At 40.0% G+C, this 18528-nt stretch overlaps 1 protein-coding gene and 1 pseudogene across 1 annotated transcript in view; both read left to right on the forward strand.

Annotated features, from left to right (window-relative positions):
• The window catches only part of LOC121978254 (serine/threonine-protein kinase PBL27-like), a 45564-nt gene extending 30012 nt beyond the window's left edge, over positions 1 to 15552 (forward strand). Inside the window, exons 2-3 of the mRNA XM_042530623.1 lie at positions 15159 to 15325; positions 15403 to 15552. Of these exons, the coding sequence (XP_042386557.1) occupies positions 15159 to 15325; positions 15403 to 15552 (317 nt within the window). The remainder of the gene's footprint in view (positions 1 to 15158; positions 15326 to 15402) is intronic.
• Positions 15553 to 15762: 210 nt separating this feature from the next.
• LOC121978255 lies at positions 15763 to 18273 on the forward strand (annotated as a pseudogene).
• The last annotated feature ends 255 nt before the right edge of the window (positions 18274 to 18528 follow it).

An 18528-nucleotide genomic window follows, 5' to 3' on the forward strand; every position in this document is an offset into this window, starting at 1 on the left:
TGGATCGAGATGCGCTCGAGGGGGGGGGGGGGGGGAATAGCGCACGTGACTTTCACTCGTTTCGGATTCGTAAAACATTCGAGAGTTTAAGTAGCGGAATAGAGAGAAATAAAAAACACACACAAAGACACAGGGTATTTACTTGGTTCGGAGCCTTTGCGACTCCAACTCTAAGGCCCACGTTCGTTGAACGTTTACTTTGGGCAACACCTATTATTTCGTAAAATGATTACAAATGAAGTATAATTGAATATTGAAAAATATCCCGACAACAATAGAAATCGCAAATTCAGAGCTCCGGGTTATCGGTGTCAAGTCGCAGCTTCGTTAGAAGGTCTCTTTAGCAGTTCGTAGCAGAAGGGTTTATTGTTCAGTGATTTTTTAACTTGCTGCTCGAGAGCTCCTTTATACACTGCTGGAGGCGCCTCCAACACCATCCATGGTGCCTCCAACAAGTCGAGTCAGCCGCGTGGATTTGAACGGACCTGATCGCAACTCATCCACTTGAAGGCGCCTTCAGGCCAATCCAAGGCGCCTCCAGCTCCATCCGAGGCACCTCCAGCACTGCTTCGCGGCTAGCTCACAATCTGCACCCGAGGAGCCTCCATGCTCCATGGAGGAACCTCGGACACTGTTCATCCGAGGCATAACTTTATTTTTTGACCCTGCAAGACATGTTAGACCATACAAACACAACATATCTTACAAAACAAAGTTAGCGCATATTAAGTATGATAATCAAAATACTTTGACAGTCTCCGGACTGTCCGGTTTTGACTTCGAATTTTCGATCGGAAATCCTAGGTCGAACCGACGCCTATTGTTCCCTCTTCCGGGGAGCACGTCCTCACCTACTCCACTTAGGAGAGTTTACCTTTTGCTATTTCGGTCCTTCAGACCGACTGGACTTTTGCTCAGCGTCCGATGCTCCCAGTCTTCATGCTGGACGTCCGGTCCACGACCTGTCTAGACTTCTTCCTGGTTCGCGACACTAGGATTTCAACCTAGGGTTACCTCCCCTTAGGATTTTGCCCGAAGCTCCGACCCGCCAAGGATTTCCGTATAGGGTTACCACCCCCTATGACCTAGGGTTACTGCCCGCTAGGGTTTTGTACCTACCTAACCGTAGCTAGGACTTTTGCCTAAGTACACTAAGGACTTTTCCTATAAAGCTCACTCATTCAACATATCAAAACATACATTCGACCGTTAGATGCTTCCCGTACCAACAGTCTCCCCCTTTTTTATTATGGAAACCCAGTTCAAAGATAAGTAAAACATAACAGTAATTATGAAAATTTCTAACAAGAAATAGGAGCATAAGTAAGCAAAAATAAATTTAAAAATTTTAAATTACAGACATTTACTCCAAAGCTCCCCCTATATTAAAGGTTTTTAAATATGTTTAAGTTAACTTTGACTTTTCTCTCCCCCTTTAACATAAATCAAAAAGAACCCAAGTAGAGAGAGGTTTGTTAAAAAAAATATTAACTTTGTTTAGTTTTAAGCTCCCCCTAAAGGGTGGCAAAGATTTGAAAAGATGTTTAAAATTTTAACAACAAATATTTTGAAAAAAAACTTAGCTAATTTTGAAAGTGCTTTGAAAGACTTAGTTCTTTAAAAAAAACTGAGTTTTGTTAAATAATTGCTTTGAAAAGTATTTAGCTAAATTCTTTTGAAACTAATTTTCTAAAGATTGTTAAATAATTTTTCAAATAATTTTTAAAAGACTTTTCAAATAATTTTTAAAAGATTTTTCAAATAATTTTTAAAAGATTTTTATAATAATTTTTAAAGATTTTTCAAATAATTTTTAAACGATTTTTCAAATAATTTTTAAAGATTTTGAAATTAAATAAAGAATTTTGAAATTAAATAAATTTAATTAGTAAAATAAATTTGATTAATTAAGTTAAGATTGTTAATTATTTAAATTGAGTTAATTGAGTTAATTAAGTTAATTAAATTAAATTTATTTAAGTTAATTTAGACTAAGTTCAACCTAGATCTATCTCACCGATTCTTGGTTATCAATCAGGTAATCTTAAGTAATTTTATGAGATGATTATCTTTAATTTTGGTTATTTCTAAGGTTTATTTTACATTTGAGTTAAACTTAGGGTTTTCAATTAGTCAATTAAACACACATTTCAAAGATTGGTTCCTAGGTCGTGGCGAGGCACTAGGCCTTCTTGGGTATGGGATCATCCACCACTTTCTATACAGAGCCGCTCAAAGAAATTATGTATTTAATTTACTTTTTGAAACCACTAGGTTTAACTAGGAAAGTGTAAATTATGCCTAGGTCCTTAAGCTATCTTAATCTAAACATGCATATTAAAAAGTAGAAAGTTCAAGCATCAAACAATTCTATCTATTGGCAAAAATGGTCTTTCTATTAGCTCCCCCTGGATCATAGCCTCGATATGGTCTATCAAGGTAGTATATCTGATCCTTGGGGACCCAATATACTCCAAGTCCAACTTGATTAACCAAGTTCGACTTGGGGACCCATGCTTGGACTATGTTTCTATTATTTCTATTAACTAGGGATAGATATGCTCTGTATTTTCTTTTGGTTTTAAATCCAAGTCCAGATTTGTTAAAAATAGCTCGTTGTTTTCCAAGAATCAGATTAAGATTCTTGGAACCCAGGGTGAACCGTTCCAACGTGTCCTTGAGTTCTTTAATTTAAGTTTTCAAATTAGAATTTTCTTCCTCAAGTTGTTGGACTTGAGTTGAACTTCCAATTTGAACTGGCTCAGTTAAAGAACTCGAGTCAGTCGCTTCCATAAGGGTTGTTACCTCCTTTTGGCCTGACTTAATTTAGACGTTGGATTTAGCCAACTTCTTTAGTAAGTAGGGAATTAATTTTTGCAAATTATCTAAATTAGTCTCGGTGAGTAGCGAACTTACAGTGGGGTTTGGTCCTTCAGAAACGGATACGGATCCGTGGCTTTGCTCAGACTCGATTTCTGACTCGCTCTCGCTTTCAGACTCAGACTCGGACTCGGTTTCGACAATGTTTGCTTGCACTAGTAACGTGAGGAAGCTTGCCGGTTCTTCTTTGTCAGTCTCGGATTCGTCTGAAGACTTGAACCAAGTTTCCTTCAATGCCTTCTTTCTTCGTTGCTTTTTATTTGGACAATTCGGCTTGTAGTGCCCCTTTTTGTTACAGCCGTAGCGGGTGACTCCGGACTTGTCCTTTGTGTTTGTTTGAGTCACCTTTTTATTTCTGCAAATCTTTCGTACGAGCTTTAATAGCTCGGAAACAATCTCGTTTTCATCCTCCAATTCATCTTTGGACTCGATTTTGGTTTTGCGCTTTGTTTTAGATTCCTGGGTGCTGCTTGTACCTGCAACCAAAGCAATACCTTCCTCGACCGAGCGTGCATTAGTCTGCTCATGGAGTTCAAACTCTGCAAATAATTCATCTAATTTAAAAGAGGAAAGATCCTTGGAAACCTTGTACGCATCTACCATGGATGCCCACAAGGTATTCCTCGGAAATGCGTTTAAGGAGTACCTGATTATGTCCCTGTTGTCTACCTTTTGTCCGATCGCATGAAGCCCATTGAGTAGGTCTTGTATCCGGGCATGGAGTTGGCTAGCCATCCCATTTTCCTGCATTTTAATATTATATAATTTATTGAAAATTAAGTCGTGCTTACTTACTTTAGCGTCAGAGGTGCCCTCGTGTAGCTCGATTAGCTTTTCCCATAGCTCTTTGGCGCTTGAGAAGAGTCATACTCTGTTGAGTTCCTCCTTCGTCAGTCCGCATTGTAGCATGCAGGTTGCTTTGGCATCGGCTTCAACCTTCTTCTTTATGCTGGTGTCCCAATTGATGCATGAAACTAATTCTCCAGTGCCGTCACGTGGAAGCTCGAAACCTGTCTGGATAATGATCCACATCTCGACTTGTGTCTTAAGGTGGTATTCCATCCGGTTCTTCCAATAGCCAAAATCTTCTCCGGTGAAAAGTGGGGGTCGAACTGTGCTAAAGCCTTCTTGGAGGGTCATTTAAAACTTGCACAAGAAAGACAATAAAGGAATGCCCCAGGACTTGATCCTGGATTAACAGTGCGGTATAAAATAGGAAAAGCGAACTCGAGTGGTGTTGCACCAATTTCGAGCAAAAATCGATTCAAAAAAAAATAGACCGGAATATAGCAATTAAACTAATTCCAATCGACTCCGAAAAATTAAAAAGACCACAAAAAGTTTGCTTGACTGGTGGTTGCACCAAATCGAAGCGACCCCGCTCTGATACCAATTGTTGGATCGAGATGCGCTAGAGGGGGGGGGGGGGGGGGAATAGCGCACGTGGCTTTCACTCATTTCGGATTCGTAAAATGTTCGAGAGTTTAAGTAGCGGAATAGAGAGAAATAACAAACACACACAAAGACACAGGGTATTTACTTGGTTCGGAGCCTTGTGCGACTCCTACTCCAAGGCCCACATTCGTTGAATATTTACTTTGGGCAACACTTAGTATTTCATAAAATGATTACAAATGAAGTACAATTGAATACAGAAAAATATACCGACAACAATAGAAATCACATATTCAGAGCTCCGGGTTGTCGGTGTCAAGTCGCAGCTTCGTCGGAAGGTCTCTATAGCAGTTCGTAGCAGAAGGGTTGCTTGTTCAATGATTTTTTAACTTGCTGCTCGAGAGCTCCTTTTATACACTGCTGGAGGCACCTCTAACACCATCCAAGGTGCCTCCAACAAGCCAAGTCAGCCGCGTGGATCAGAATAGACCTGGTCGCAACTCATCCACTTGAAGGCGCCTTCAAGCCAATCCAAGGCACCTCCAATCTCTGGTCCAAGGCGCCTCCAGCTCCATCTGAGGTGCCTCTAGCACTGCTTCACAGCCAGCTCACAATCTACACCCGAGGTGCCTCCAAGCTCCATGGAGGCGCCTCGGACACTATTCATCCGAGGTATAACTTTGTTTTTTTGACCCTGCAAGACATGTTAGACCATACAAACACAACATATCCTGCAAAACAAAGTTAGCACATAATAAGTATGATAATCGAAATACTTTGACAGTCTCCGGACTATCCAGTTCTAAATTCGGATTTCCGACCGGAAATCCTAGGTCGAACCGACGCCTACTGTTCCCTCTTCCGAGGAACGCGTCCTCACCTACTCCACTCAGGAGAGTTTACCTTTTTCCAGTTCGATCCTTCAGACCGACTGGACTTTTGCTCAGCGTCCGATGCTCCCAGTCTTGATGTTGGACGTCCGGTCCATGACCCATCCAGACTTCCACCTGGTTCGCGACACCAGGATTTCAACTTAGGGTTACCTCCCCTTAGGATTTTTCCCGAAGCTCCGACCTGCCAAGGCTTTCCGCATAGGGTTACCACCCCCTATGACCTAGGGTTACCGCCCCCTAGGGTTTTGTATCTGCCTAATTGCAGCTAGGACTTTTGTCTAAGTACACTTAGGACTTTTCTTGCAAAGCACATTCAATATATCAGAAAACAAAACACCTTAACTTTGAACCCTCTGACATAATCAAAACATAGGTTCGACCGTCAGATGCTTCCCGCACGAATAATTAAGGCCTAAAATATAAGCTTCTCCTCCTAAGTCTTTCATTGAAAAATAATTCCCAAGCCAAGTCTTCACTAACTGAAGAGTAGGGATATCATTTCCAATGAGTAGTATGTCATCTACATACAATATGAGAAAGATGACTGTGCTCCCACTAACCTTCTTGTAGACACAAGGTTCATCTTCATGTTTAATGAAACCAAACGTTTTGATCGCATCATCGAATCAAAGATTCCAGCTTCTAGAAGCATGCTTTAATCCATAAATGGATCTTTGCAACTTACAAACCTTTCCAGCATGCTTTGGATCTACAAAACATGTTCAAGTAGGAGTCGACAAAGACTCCGAACCAAGTAAAATTTGTTTTGTTAGAATTGTTCTTATTATTCTCTATTGGATACTCGAATTACTAACGAAATTTTGACAATTGCTATTCACCCCCCCCCCCCTCTAGCAAACTTTATGATCCAACATAAAGTTGTACCAGTTGACTGGTACTAGGATTAGTCGACTGGGGGTGAGCACAGAGAGGTTCTATGCCCAAATGGCTAGGATCAGTCGACTGGTGTTGACACCAGTCGATTGGTAAAGAGTCGTTGGCCAGGCACCAGTCGACTAGTGCAAGGACCAGTCGACTGGTAACGGTAAAACAGCAGGGTTGTTTTCTCAAGCTCTATATAATGGAGCTTGAGGTGGCTAGCTTTGGTTGACAAAATTGGACTTGGTCAAAGTCTAATTAGAGTCTCCAAGCTCTCATTGTAATTTTGGTGTTCTTGATCGAGTTATGGTGAGGTTTCTCTACTGACAAGGAGGATTGTGCTAACCAGAGTTTTCGGGGATTAATGCACCGACGGATAGGGATCGTCCACCTTAAGGATAGCCGTGGAGTAGGATCCTTATCTCTGAACCACGTAAATTGGCGTGTAGTGGTTTGCTTGTTCTTTCCTTTAGTATTTAGCTTTCATATTTGTATTTAGTATTAGATTTCCACTGCGCAACTAATAAATACGTAGGAAGTGATCAATTGGGGGAACTGCCTATTCAACCCCTTTCTAGCCGACCATCTGATCCCCAACAAGTGGTATCAGAGTAGAGGTCGCACTTCACCGGGTTAACCGCCAAGAAGAGTAACTATAAGAAGATGACCGACTTGAAAACACCTCCGAAGTTTGATGGAGGAGGCTTATAGGGCATCACATATTGGATGATGAAGATGGAGGTCTTCTTCGATATGGATTGGGACACCATGATGGTGGTCAAGGAGTCATTTGAAGTCTCAAGAGAAAAGAAAGGGAAGAGACTCTGACCACATTATTGGATGTAGGAGCAAACTTCATGGTTAAAGGCAAATGATAAGGTAATATCGATTTTAATTGATATTTTGCCTAATGACATGATGAGTCATATAGGTGAATATAAGAACTCCCATGATTTGTGGAGAAAGATAAAGAAGGTTTCATGGGAAGAACCTTTGCCTACACAAGAGGAGGAAAGATCCGAAGAACCGAATAAAGAAACTCAAGTATAGGAGGAGCAACCGGGAGGTGACATGTGTTCAACTTCTGAGGAGAAGGAGGATGAGGAAATGCCATCCATAAGTGTGGATGAGTATACATCCTCAAGGGTTGAAGAAGAATCCAAGACAAGTGAAGAGGAAGTCTTGGAAGTCAACCTTGCTAGCACCTCCACCGAAGTGAAGTCAAAGGACAACATCATTTGCTTCGGGTACAATGAGAAGGGACACTACAAAAGTAGGAGTCCATTGGGTAAGAAAGAGGTAACTCCTAAACCTATTCAAGTTAATTTAAACACTAACAAGGATCGTAGGAATGAAGAATTCCAAAGGAGGAGAATGGGATTCATATGCTTCACGTGTGGAGAGAAGGGGCACTATCACACAAAATGCCCAAAGAAAAGAGAGCTCAAGAAGCTAGCGCATCTAAAGAAATGAGAGAAGAAGAGGAGCTTGAGTCAAAGGGGAGTTTAAAGGGTAAGAGAGGTATATCATAACCTGAAGGTTAATTCAAATTTAAACTCCTCCATGCATGCTAGAAATAATTTTCATTATTTGCCTATGCATAATTTTGGTTTTAGATATCATGATAGAAATAGGGTCATGTAGATCATAACCCTAGGAGACCCACAATGATAACTCTAGAAATGATAGACCTAAGGAGAACCAAGACATTAATCCCAAGAAGGGGAGACACATGCCTAGGAAGGGTAGGTTTAGGAATGTCCATGGTGGACATGTTGACTCTAGGTTTAGGAACCTAGAAAGGGAAAATCAAACTTTGAAGGCAAAGCTTGAAAATTTAAAGAAATTCCTTAAGATATTCAATGTTAGATCTAAGGGATTAGGTATGGTGTTGGGTAGCTAAAGACCCAACAATGATAGATCAGGTTTGGGATACCGATTTACTTCCTCTGAGGCCAAGGAGAGATCATATGCTAGGGTGGCAAATGATCATGGCAAGGGAGAGTCATCCAAGGCCAAGAAGAAATATGCTAGGGTTGTATATGACTATGGCAAGGATGATATGTCCAAGGTCAAGAAGATAAGAAAATCTTCTAAGGAGCATCATTGTGGTTTAGCCATAATAGATGAGTCACCTAGGGAGGTGACTATGGTTAAGAGCTCTAGGGGGTGCTCTAAGAGTCAAGTAAGGACCCATGGCAAATAGATCTTAAGTGGGTTTTTCTTGGGAGTCTAGATTGGGTCATGGAACGTGCCAAGTGGTTTTGGAGACAGACTTAAGTCTCAAACTTAGGGAATTGACACACAATTGGGTTTGTTTCATGCAAGAAATATGACATTGGGGATCATATTGCATAATAATTGATTTTGGATGTATAAATGTCATATAAATCAATGCTAGATGCATTGTGGATTAGTATGAGTAAATACATCAAGAGGAACCAAAACTAGGACTTTAGGTCAAGGTTTAATTAAACAATTAAGCTAAGTTTTGGATTTTGTATCAATCTTAGGATTTGTGATAGATACATTTTTAAATATATTTTTTTCAAGTAGACATGGGTAAATTAGACCTTTCCATAAAATTTAGAGATTTTTAGATGTCTGTATAATTTTTGGCGATTTCTGAAATCAAGTTTAGAATACTGAAATGGACTGGAAAAGGCTACCAGATGACTGGTGCAGTTACCAGTCGACTGGTAATAGTATATTTTGAACACAGAATGCCTCTGTGTGTTAAAGTCAATAAGGGCAGTAGACTGATGTTGGAGGTAGTCGACCAATACTAGGCTGATACTATTTTCAGTATTTATTTTGACTAGGTCAACTCGTTTAGATGTATGAGATCCATATAGGATAAATACATGAGTTTAGGGTCAGTTTGGAAAATCAAGTTTCGATAATTGGGATATTATTGGAAGGTTTTAAATGTTAGGTAAAGTGGGAGAAGTAGGATTTAGTTGGGAAAACCTTAAGTACCTTTATGTAGGGGGAGCCTCATGATAGGTTCTTAAATATCTCTGTGATAAAATTCCTAGCTCAATGGGGAGCTTAGGTGTAGGGGGAGCCTTGGGATAGGTTCTGATGTACATAAATTATATACACTTGTATGCATACTTTGACGCACATCTGCTTGTATTTCATGAGCATAATCTATATTTATTACACCATATTTCATTAGAATGTCATACTTCCATTATATTTTGTTCGGAGATCTACTCTTTGCTTGTTTTGATTGATAAGGCGTGATTTGGAGCAAAAAAATGGAGCTTAAATGAAGTATAGAGCTTCCAGGGTATTTAGGCCATGTAGAACTCACACGGGCATGTGAAAACTTATTTTTTCCATGTTCTGGCCGTGTGGAATCCACATGGTCGTGTGGCGGTAGAGGCCGTGTGAAATTTTTAGTAATGCAGACTAAAACTAAAATGACCAAAACTTTGTGCTCGGTTGGAGTTACGGGCTGTTCTTTATATCAAAATGTAGATAACTTCAAGATCTACAACTATTATGAAGACTTCAACCAAAGAAAACCCCATCTTGGTGGTCTCAAAGACGTTACAATGAAACATGGCTATGCAAAGCCATGACAAGGGCTTGTAAGGGGTGTGCGAGATCCACACGGCTGTATAGCACTTCTAGAGAGCAAGCAGAGGCAGGTCATGTGAGCCACATGTCCGTGCAAGATTTCTAGAGACCAAACAATGTCAGGCCGTGTGAGCCACATGGCTGTGCCACATTTCCAGAGAAGAAGCAGAACATGGTCGTGTGAGCCACATGGCCGTGTCACATTTCCAGAGAAGAAGCAGAGCTAGGTCGTGTGAACCACACGTCCGTGTCACCCCAGCAGTGTATCTAGCACACGACCGTGTAGATCTACATGGCAATGCAACATTTCTAGAGGCCAAGCATTGCCAGGCCATGTGTGCCACACGGCCATGTAATATTTCCGAAGGCCAAGATTGTCACAGTCGTGTGAGCCACATGGCCGTGTAAGCCATCCAGAGAGGGAGCATGACACGCGCGTGTGAGGGCCACACGACCATGTGACCCTGGCCGTGAGGGCCACAAGGGCGTGTGACCCTGGCCGAGAGCAGACACCTCCAGGCCGTGTGAGATCCACACGGCCGTGTCACGGGTCGTGTGGTGGTCATGCCCTGCTCTATAAAAGGGGTTGTTCTATCCTTGTCACCAATCTTTGGCTTGGGGCTCACCCCCATTCCTTGTAGAAGGGTTTTCCCCTTGGGGGAACCCTAGATCTTCATATTCGCCAATCCGTCCACCTCCGGAGCAAGGTTTGCAAGTAAGAAGACAGGCGGATCATAGATAAGCATTCCTCTCTTCTCTATCACTTGCTTTGGAGTGTGTAATGCTTAATTTCTTGTCTCTTATTTGTAAATCCTTTGCTATGAAGTAGATCTCTAGATCTAGGATGTAGGAAGTAGCTATGATGTGATTGTGAATGTATGAACTATGTATTTGGATATTTTCCTATGAAATGAAGTGCTTATATCATCTATGTGTGTTGTGCTGTGCATTTAACGAAATGTGTATAAGGTCAATCCATGTAAATGTAGGGTTTAGATCACCATGTAGAGGAAGAGCCCTAGAATGTAAGATCATGGAACCTTGTGACAGAAGGTATCCCTTACTTTCTACGGCGTTTCCTTGAAATGGGGATCAACTCTCTACTAGGAAAACTAATTAGAGTTTAGAGGGTTCTCCCAAATTAATGTTAAGAAGTAATCTGTGTAATCTAGGAACGTAGAACCGTGGGCCCTTGTGACAGAAGGATGATCCCTATAATCGGACTTCCTAAGTTACCTCTTCTACTTAATTGCATTAATCTACCGTTAGGAAGTGATTTGTGTAATTTAGGAATGTAAGACCATGGGCCCTTGTGATAGAAGGATGTTTCCTATAATCAGACTTACTAAATTACCTCTTCTACCTAATGGTGGTAGAACATATATAAACTCTTCGGTGCGATCTTCGCGGGATAATTGTTGGGATTTTCGGGCCACAAAAATCACTTTTTCGCGTTGCGGAAACCCCGATTCCCATGCCACCGGATCCGTGTGAAGTAAAATAAAACAAAAATTTTACGTGTACGAGTTTCTTACATCTAGATCTACACTAGAACTATATGGTTGAGAGATTTTACCCTTGATGCGATGCCCTTCGCAATCCCGCTCGTCCAATGGTTCGCCGGATCTCGAGATCGTCAAGTGTACGATCCTCTATACGTATCCACACGAACAAACTAGGTGGAGAAGACCAAACAAAGGTGTGCTAGCACCTTAGGTGGTTCGCCCAAGGAGGAGGAGAGGGAGAGACGAATGAGAGGAGGAAGAGGATGGAATGAATTGGCTTGAAATTGAAAAACAACTCATTCACGCCACAATAAGTGGCCGGCCACATTAAGGAGTGTAACCTCCTTTCTCATTTAATGTGGCCATTAAAGAGGAGATTTGTAACCTCCATAAGGTGGCACACACATGTGCTAAACTTAATGATGTGTAACACCATTATTGGCCACTTAATGCCAACTCACAAATGAGGTGGCATATAGTCAAGTCAAACTTGACTTTTCATCTTCCTCTCAAGTCAAGTCAAACTTGACATTATAACTCCCATGGTTGATCAAATCCAACCATTTGATTTAAGCCAATTTAATATAATGGATCTAATTCATTTAATTAAATTGATTCAATGAGTCATAATCTAAATTAGACTCATTGAACACATGAATCAAATTGAGTCCAACTCAATTAGTTCAATTAGGATTACTCTTAATCCAATTTGATTCATCACATGAATCTAATCCTCTTGGTTCATCATATGAACCTAATCTCCATCTAATTGTCCTTTGTGTGTGACCCTATAGGTTCTTGTAACGTTGGCAATGCTTCTAAACCCATTAAGAAGCATAAGTAATGAGCGGTATCTAGCAAAACATCATTACTACCCAAGTTACAAGAATGTTGAGATCCAACATCACCTTGTGACTACTAATTGTGACTCCTCACAAAATATGACAAGTGTCCTTCTATCCTTGACATCTAGATTGATCAATGTGAGGCATAGACCGTGTCATCCTCTAATCAATCTAAATCTTGAACTCCAAGTAGACTCACTCAATCAAATTAGCTCAACATCTCATATTGACTCATTTGGGCATGGCCATGCACTTAGTGGTCTCACTCTATCAAGAATATCGATGTCACTCCTGTCATATTGGAGGGATAGATCCCATCTACATCACTCACATCCCTCCGCATAATTTGTTACATACTAAGTAATCGCCTTTATAGTCCACCCAGTTATGGGTGACGTTTGACGAATCCAAAGTACGTAACTCCTTATGTAGGGAACCATGGTGACTTCAAGTCCAAGGACTAGTAGTCATACTAATAGCCACATGAGAAAGTATCTTACACTCATATAACGATCCATGATACTTTCTCATGGCGGGTCATTCAGTATGCATTCTCTAATGCATACTCATGTGTCAACTTGATATCTCCATATCCATGACTTGTGAGATCAAGTCATCGAGTTGACCTACATGCTAGTCTCGTCGTATTAACATTGTCCCTGAATGTTAATACTCGAGTATGAAAGATTAAGAGTAGTGTTCCCTATATCATCTCACTATCGATTCAACCAATCGATTGATATAGGTAAGAACCTTCTACTCAAGGATGCTATTATACTTAGTTATTTGGCACCAATACAACTATAATAATCAAAACAAATGCCTTTATTTATATAAGAATATGATACAACGAGTCCATACAACAATCATTAAATGATTGGCTCTAGGGCTCTAACTAACAATAATATCGGACTTTAGTTAGAACTCCTATATGAGTGTAAGCATGGAGTTAGGGAGATGAACAATGCATAGGGATATTAACTAGCATCACAGCGAAACCAAAATCCTAGTATCTATCCATACCCAAATCCAACTCTCCCTCTTTCTCTAGCATCATAGTTTCTCTCTTTTCTTCACTCTCTTTCTCAATTAATCTTCAATTATCTAGATAATTCACCGTGAGAAGTTAACTTGTGTTTAATCAATAGTCCCTATGGATTCGATATCTTTTATATTACTGATGACATAACCGTGTACTTGCGGTTCGTAACAAGTTTTTGGCGCCATTGCCGAGGACTGTTTTCGATTAACATTAGTTGATTAGCATATGAGTTACTCTAGACATTTTTTCTTTTTCTTTTTTCATTTTATTTCTAGTTTTTATTATGCATTTTCTTTCTTGTCTTTAATTCTGCATTTTTAATTTTTCTTATAATTTTTTTAGATATCTTGAGCACTAACATGTCAAGCAGGCCTTTAAGAGAATTTTTCACACCCATGAATGCAAGAGCAAAATCTCCCATCTATAAAAATCATGACTCAGAAGATGATGAATTTGAGTTCCTTTGTGGAGTGTGTGGTAGCACATCTCATCCAGCTGCTATTTGTCACTTCTTCCAAAAATCTACTAATACTCCGGAACTTCAGTATTTGGTTCAACCTTAACATCAAGATACATATGAATAAGTTCCTGATACTTATGGCTATGACTGGGGAGATCATCAAATTCAGAACCTTCAACCCCAGCTAATTCAATAGCAGAGTGAGCAGTCATTATTCCAGCAACAAATCTCTGACCCGCCTTAACATTACAATCAATTTAGGATGGACCATCAAAATTTGGCACTACAAGAAAAACCCTCATAGACATCGGTGGAACAACAGCGGTTTTAAGCAAAAACCGATGTCTATGAGTATTTTACACCAGTTTTTCCAAATATCGGTGTCTATAAGCACAGATTTTTGCTCATTGACATCGGTTTTTTAAGCTGATGTCTATGAGCATTTTTTTTTATTAATAGACATCGATTTTAACAGCGGTTTTTAAAATCCGGTGTTTATGATAAAATAAAATAATTTAATTTTCCCACCAATACTTAGCCGAAATTTGCAACACTTCACTCTTTCCTCCAAACCTAAACCTATATCGCGCCGTCCACCGTATACCGTCGCAACGCCACCACCACTTTCCTCCTCGCCGCTAGCCGCCCGACCATCTCTCTCAGCCTCATCTCCCTCTTCCCCTTCCTAGATCGACACCCCCTCCTCTCCCGATCAGGATCAAGACATGACGCCCTTGCTTCTCCGTCCAACCACACCGCATCTCCTCCAACTCCACCCTTAGGTTGAGAAGAGGAGCCCTTCATTTTATAGAAATGCTCGCTGTTAAAAGGGCAAGTCAGCGACAGAAGCGGAGCATCGGTGAAGGTTTCATTTTCTCGCTCTTCGAGACACTCGTTGCTTTGTTGCGGTGCTCTCTAACACATATTTCTCGTTTCTTGAGGAGGAACAATGGCTAGAAAAGGGCTTGATCATCTTGCATTTGTTCTTCGTCGGCGATCGCCCTCAAACTGAAGAGGAGAGAGCCACCACTTCGCAACAGCTGCTCACTTCCCCTTTCTTCCTCCTCCTGCGCTCCTGGTTACGATCTACTTTCCCTTATATTCTTGTACAAATGTTGCTCTCCATAAGGGAAAAAATAAGGGTTTTGTGGAAGCGATTTATGATTTCTGCAGAGTGTTTCTTGTAGGCGGGAAAAAAAGAGGAGATTTCTCCCTCTCAAAACAAGTTGCTTTTGCTTTGATTTTTTATTTTTTCTGTCGATGTTTTGTTTTTATAGAAAAGGGATTACTTCCCTAAAATCTACCCTTTGATTGATGGTTAGAAATCTCTTTTCTTCCTTAAAATCTACAATTTCTGTTTGCATTTTCGTTCCTTTAATTTACTAAGCAACTAAAGTTTACCAACTTATCAACAGTTTGATTAAACAAGCTCACATTGGCTATTTGAGATCCAATCTCATGGAGCTTTTACTCACTTAAGCTATTTTCCCTGTCTCAACCCTCGCCGGAGAGAAGCGAGGTGCAGAATCGAAGACAGCGGTCGTTCCCGCCCCCGTTCGCGTTTCACCACCGATCCTCCTGGTGGCCGCCATCTCTAAACCCTAAAATCTCTTCTTTTGGTCGGCGCAATTCGATCTCTCTTCAAAACACATTTTTTTTCCTTTTCGCCAGAGAATGAGAAGTCGGCTCCATCCGACGGCGGCGAGAGGAAAAAATCTGCGAGAAAATTCACCTTCAGAGATCTCGCCACAGCCACTCACAACTTTAGGGAGTCGAATCTGATCGGAGAAGGCGGCTTCGGGAGAGTCTACAAAGGTGATTCGATTCAGACTAGGCAAGTTGCTCACTCCTACTCCCCTCCTCCTTGCTTCTGCCATCTTGCGGCTTCGTCTGAACACCGGAACTCGGAAACCAGATTGTGGCCATCAAGCAGCTTAAGCAGGATGGTTATCAGGAGAGCAACGAGTTCCTGGTGGAAGTCCTAATGCTCACTGTGCTGCGGCATCCCAATCTTGTGAACCTGATCGGCTACTGCGCCGAGGGAGATGAGAGGCTGCTAGTTTAAGAGTACATGTGCAAAGGAACCTTGGAAGGCCACCTATTTGGTAAGTTCTCTGCTACTTGTTTGATTATCCAAGTCTGAGATCGACTGTTTAACACTTGTGGTGGAGGTGGAGGAATCCAAGGCCAACAATATTCTTTTAGTCATTTGTTAAATCTTTGGGTTTATGCAAATCTGACTCCTGACAAGGCGCCGATCGATTGGAACACACGAATGAAGATTGCTCTCGGTGCTGCAAAGGGGCTCACATACTTGCACGATGTTGCAAACCCTCCCGTAATTTACAGGGATATGAAGGCGGCAAACGTGTTGTTGGATGAAAACTTCAACCCCAAGCTGTCTGATTTTGGACTTGCTAAACTTGGGGCTGTCGGCGACAAAACGCCTATTTATCTTAGCTTATAGTTCAGAAATTGAAACCTACTTCTGTGCCTTTGATGTTGAAATTCTTATTTGCTCTTCACCATTGTTTCTTCTTGTGTGGAAATTGAAACCACGACTTGTATTTCTCTTTAGAAGATACACTTGAAATGCACTATATATGGTCGATTCTCATAACTGATTGTTTGCCAAGACTATAGAAGATGAATGTAGACTCCATTAAGTATCCAGTTTAAAGCAAAGGATCTCCATGTGTGTGTATTTTAATTGCATAATTTTAACCCTTCTAATACCATTTTGTCGCAGGTGCGGACACTGCAAGAAGCTTGCCCCTGAATATGAAAAGCTTGGATCGAGCTTTAAAAAGGCTAAATCTATTTTGATTGGGAAGGTTAGCATCATTCTAAATCAGGCCAAGAAGCATCATCTCTTTTACTGAATAGAACATGCTCAGATTCCTTTTTTGGTTTTATCTTTTCTGATCATTTTGAGTCTAAATGTAGCACACTACTAGTGTGCTATACTGCCATGTAGTGATTGGGCTTAATTTACCTTTTTTGTTGTTATATTTAGGTGGACTGTGACATAAGAGCATATGCAGCAAGTATGGATTGTCAGGATACCCAACAATTCAGTGGTTTCCTAAAGGGTCCTTGGAACCAAAAAAGTGAGTATGATCCTGTCCTGGAATTAGATACATCATTTTGGTTTTATGTTTTTCTTTTTCTTTCGCAGAACAGTCGTCTTTACATATGATGCATAATAAATATGAACAATCATGCAGATATGAAGGTCCACGAACTACAGAAGCACTTACTGAGTTTGTGAATACTGAAGGGGGTACATTACAAATTATATTTACTAAAAATTCTTGAAATGACAATTTTAGATATGGTCAAATATTATTCTTTCACCTAAATTAATTTTTTACCTTTTATTTGTGGGCTTATTATTGTAGGAACAAATGTGAAACTAGCAACTATCCCTTCTAATGTAGTAGTATTGACTCCAGACATTTGATCAGATTGTTCTTGATGTAAATAAAGATGTTCTTGTTGAATTCTATGCACCATGGTTAGTGTATTTGCTGAGGTTATTTTTTTTTCTCCATTTGTAGCATTAGATACTTTTCCTTATCCACTGTAGACGACTAAGTTTCTTATCTTCAAACAGGTGTGGCCACTGCAAGCATCTTGCTCCTATGAGTATTTTTGTTGAGATAGGGCTTAAGACCTAGATTAGCCTAAGGTCATATTTGCCATGTTTTTAATTATGAGATTACTAGATCTAACCTAATTCATTGATGTGGATTCAATCAATTGTGTACCTTGAATGCTTCATTAGTTCTGCTACCTATTTAGATTTTGGAGAAATATTATATGATGTTAATTTAGAGTAAGTTGAAAGTAGGTATCAGTTATTGAATTATATGTATTTTGAAACTTGCATATTGATAAATAGTTGTCAAACTGAGAGTTTTGTATTTCTAATCACCTATGTACTAGATTTAGATTTGGGGAATTGTGGTATTGTGATGTCAGTTGATACCTTAAATGCAGAATCAACATCTGATTGAGAGGAGGATCAGATTCACTCACAATTCTTGTTTTCAACAAATTTAATATTTGAATTCGTTGATGTTTGAGAAGAAGTGCAATGCTAAAATACTTCCAACCTTATCCAACATTCATCTGACATGAAAATTGTGTAAAAAATGTGCATTATGACCTACTATATTTTGTGCTTAATCATTATTATTTCTCAAATTATCATGATGAAGTCCTCTTTAGTCATTTTTTTTGGTATATCATCCTTACTATGATAGGGTGCTAGCAATAATTTGGTTTGATATGAATGATTCCATCTAAAAATTCACTATACTAAAGACTATTTAGTCATTTCCTATGTGGGAGGACCAGAATTTTCAACTTTGTCATTCTGAAATTAGTTTGTTAAGCGGGATGCCTTCTGCATTTCAGGTATGGAGTTAGTGGTTATCCTACCTTGAAGTTTTTTCCCAAGGAAAACAAAGCTGGTGAAGATTATGAGGCTGAACGGGAGTAGGATGATTTTGTTAAATTTATTAATGAGAAATGTGGCACTAGCCGTGATGCGAATGGTCAACTTACTTTCCAGTGAGTGATAGATTGTGAAGGATCATATTGACAAACTTTGTTCTTCAACCGTATTTGAAGATTGGTTTGACTAATGCAGGCTGGTATTGTGGCAAGCTTAGATGCTTTAGTGAAGGAGTTCGTGAGTGCTTCCAATGAAGAGCAAAAGGCAATTCTCTCTAGGATGGAAGAGGAAGTTGCAAAGCTAACTGGTTCATTTGCAAGGTAGGACATTTTTCAAGTCTTTAGCTATTGCACTCACTACTACCGAATATGTATATGAATGTGTTGTCAGCTGGTTTTCTTCAATGCATTTCTTTGATAACAACATGTTACTTTGTTTTGGTATTCTCTCTCATATTTAAGAATTTCTCTCCCCTTAGATGATATATATAACATAATGCATTGTACATTTGTACTTGATAAGGTCGAACACTGATTAGGACCGATCCTGGGATGTTAGAGTTGATATTTTTTAGTTTAT

Source organism: Zingiber officinale, chromosome 4B, assembly GCF_018446385.1.
Source record: "Zingiber officinale cultivar Zhangliang chromosome 4B, Zo_v1.1, whole genome shotgun sequence".
Classification (NCBI taxonomy): Eukaryota; Viridiplantae; Streptophyta; class Magnoliopsida; order Zingiberales; family Zingiberaceae; genus Zingiber; species Zingiber officinale.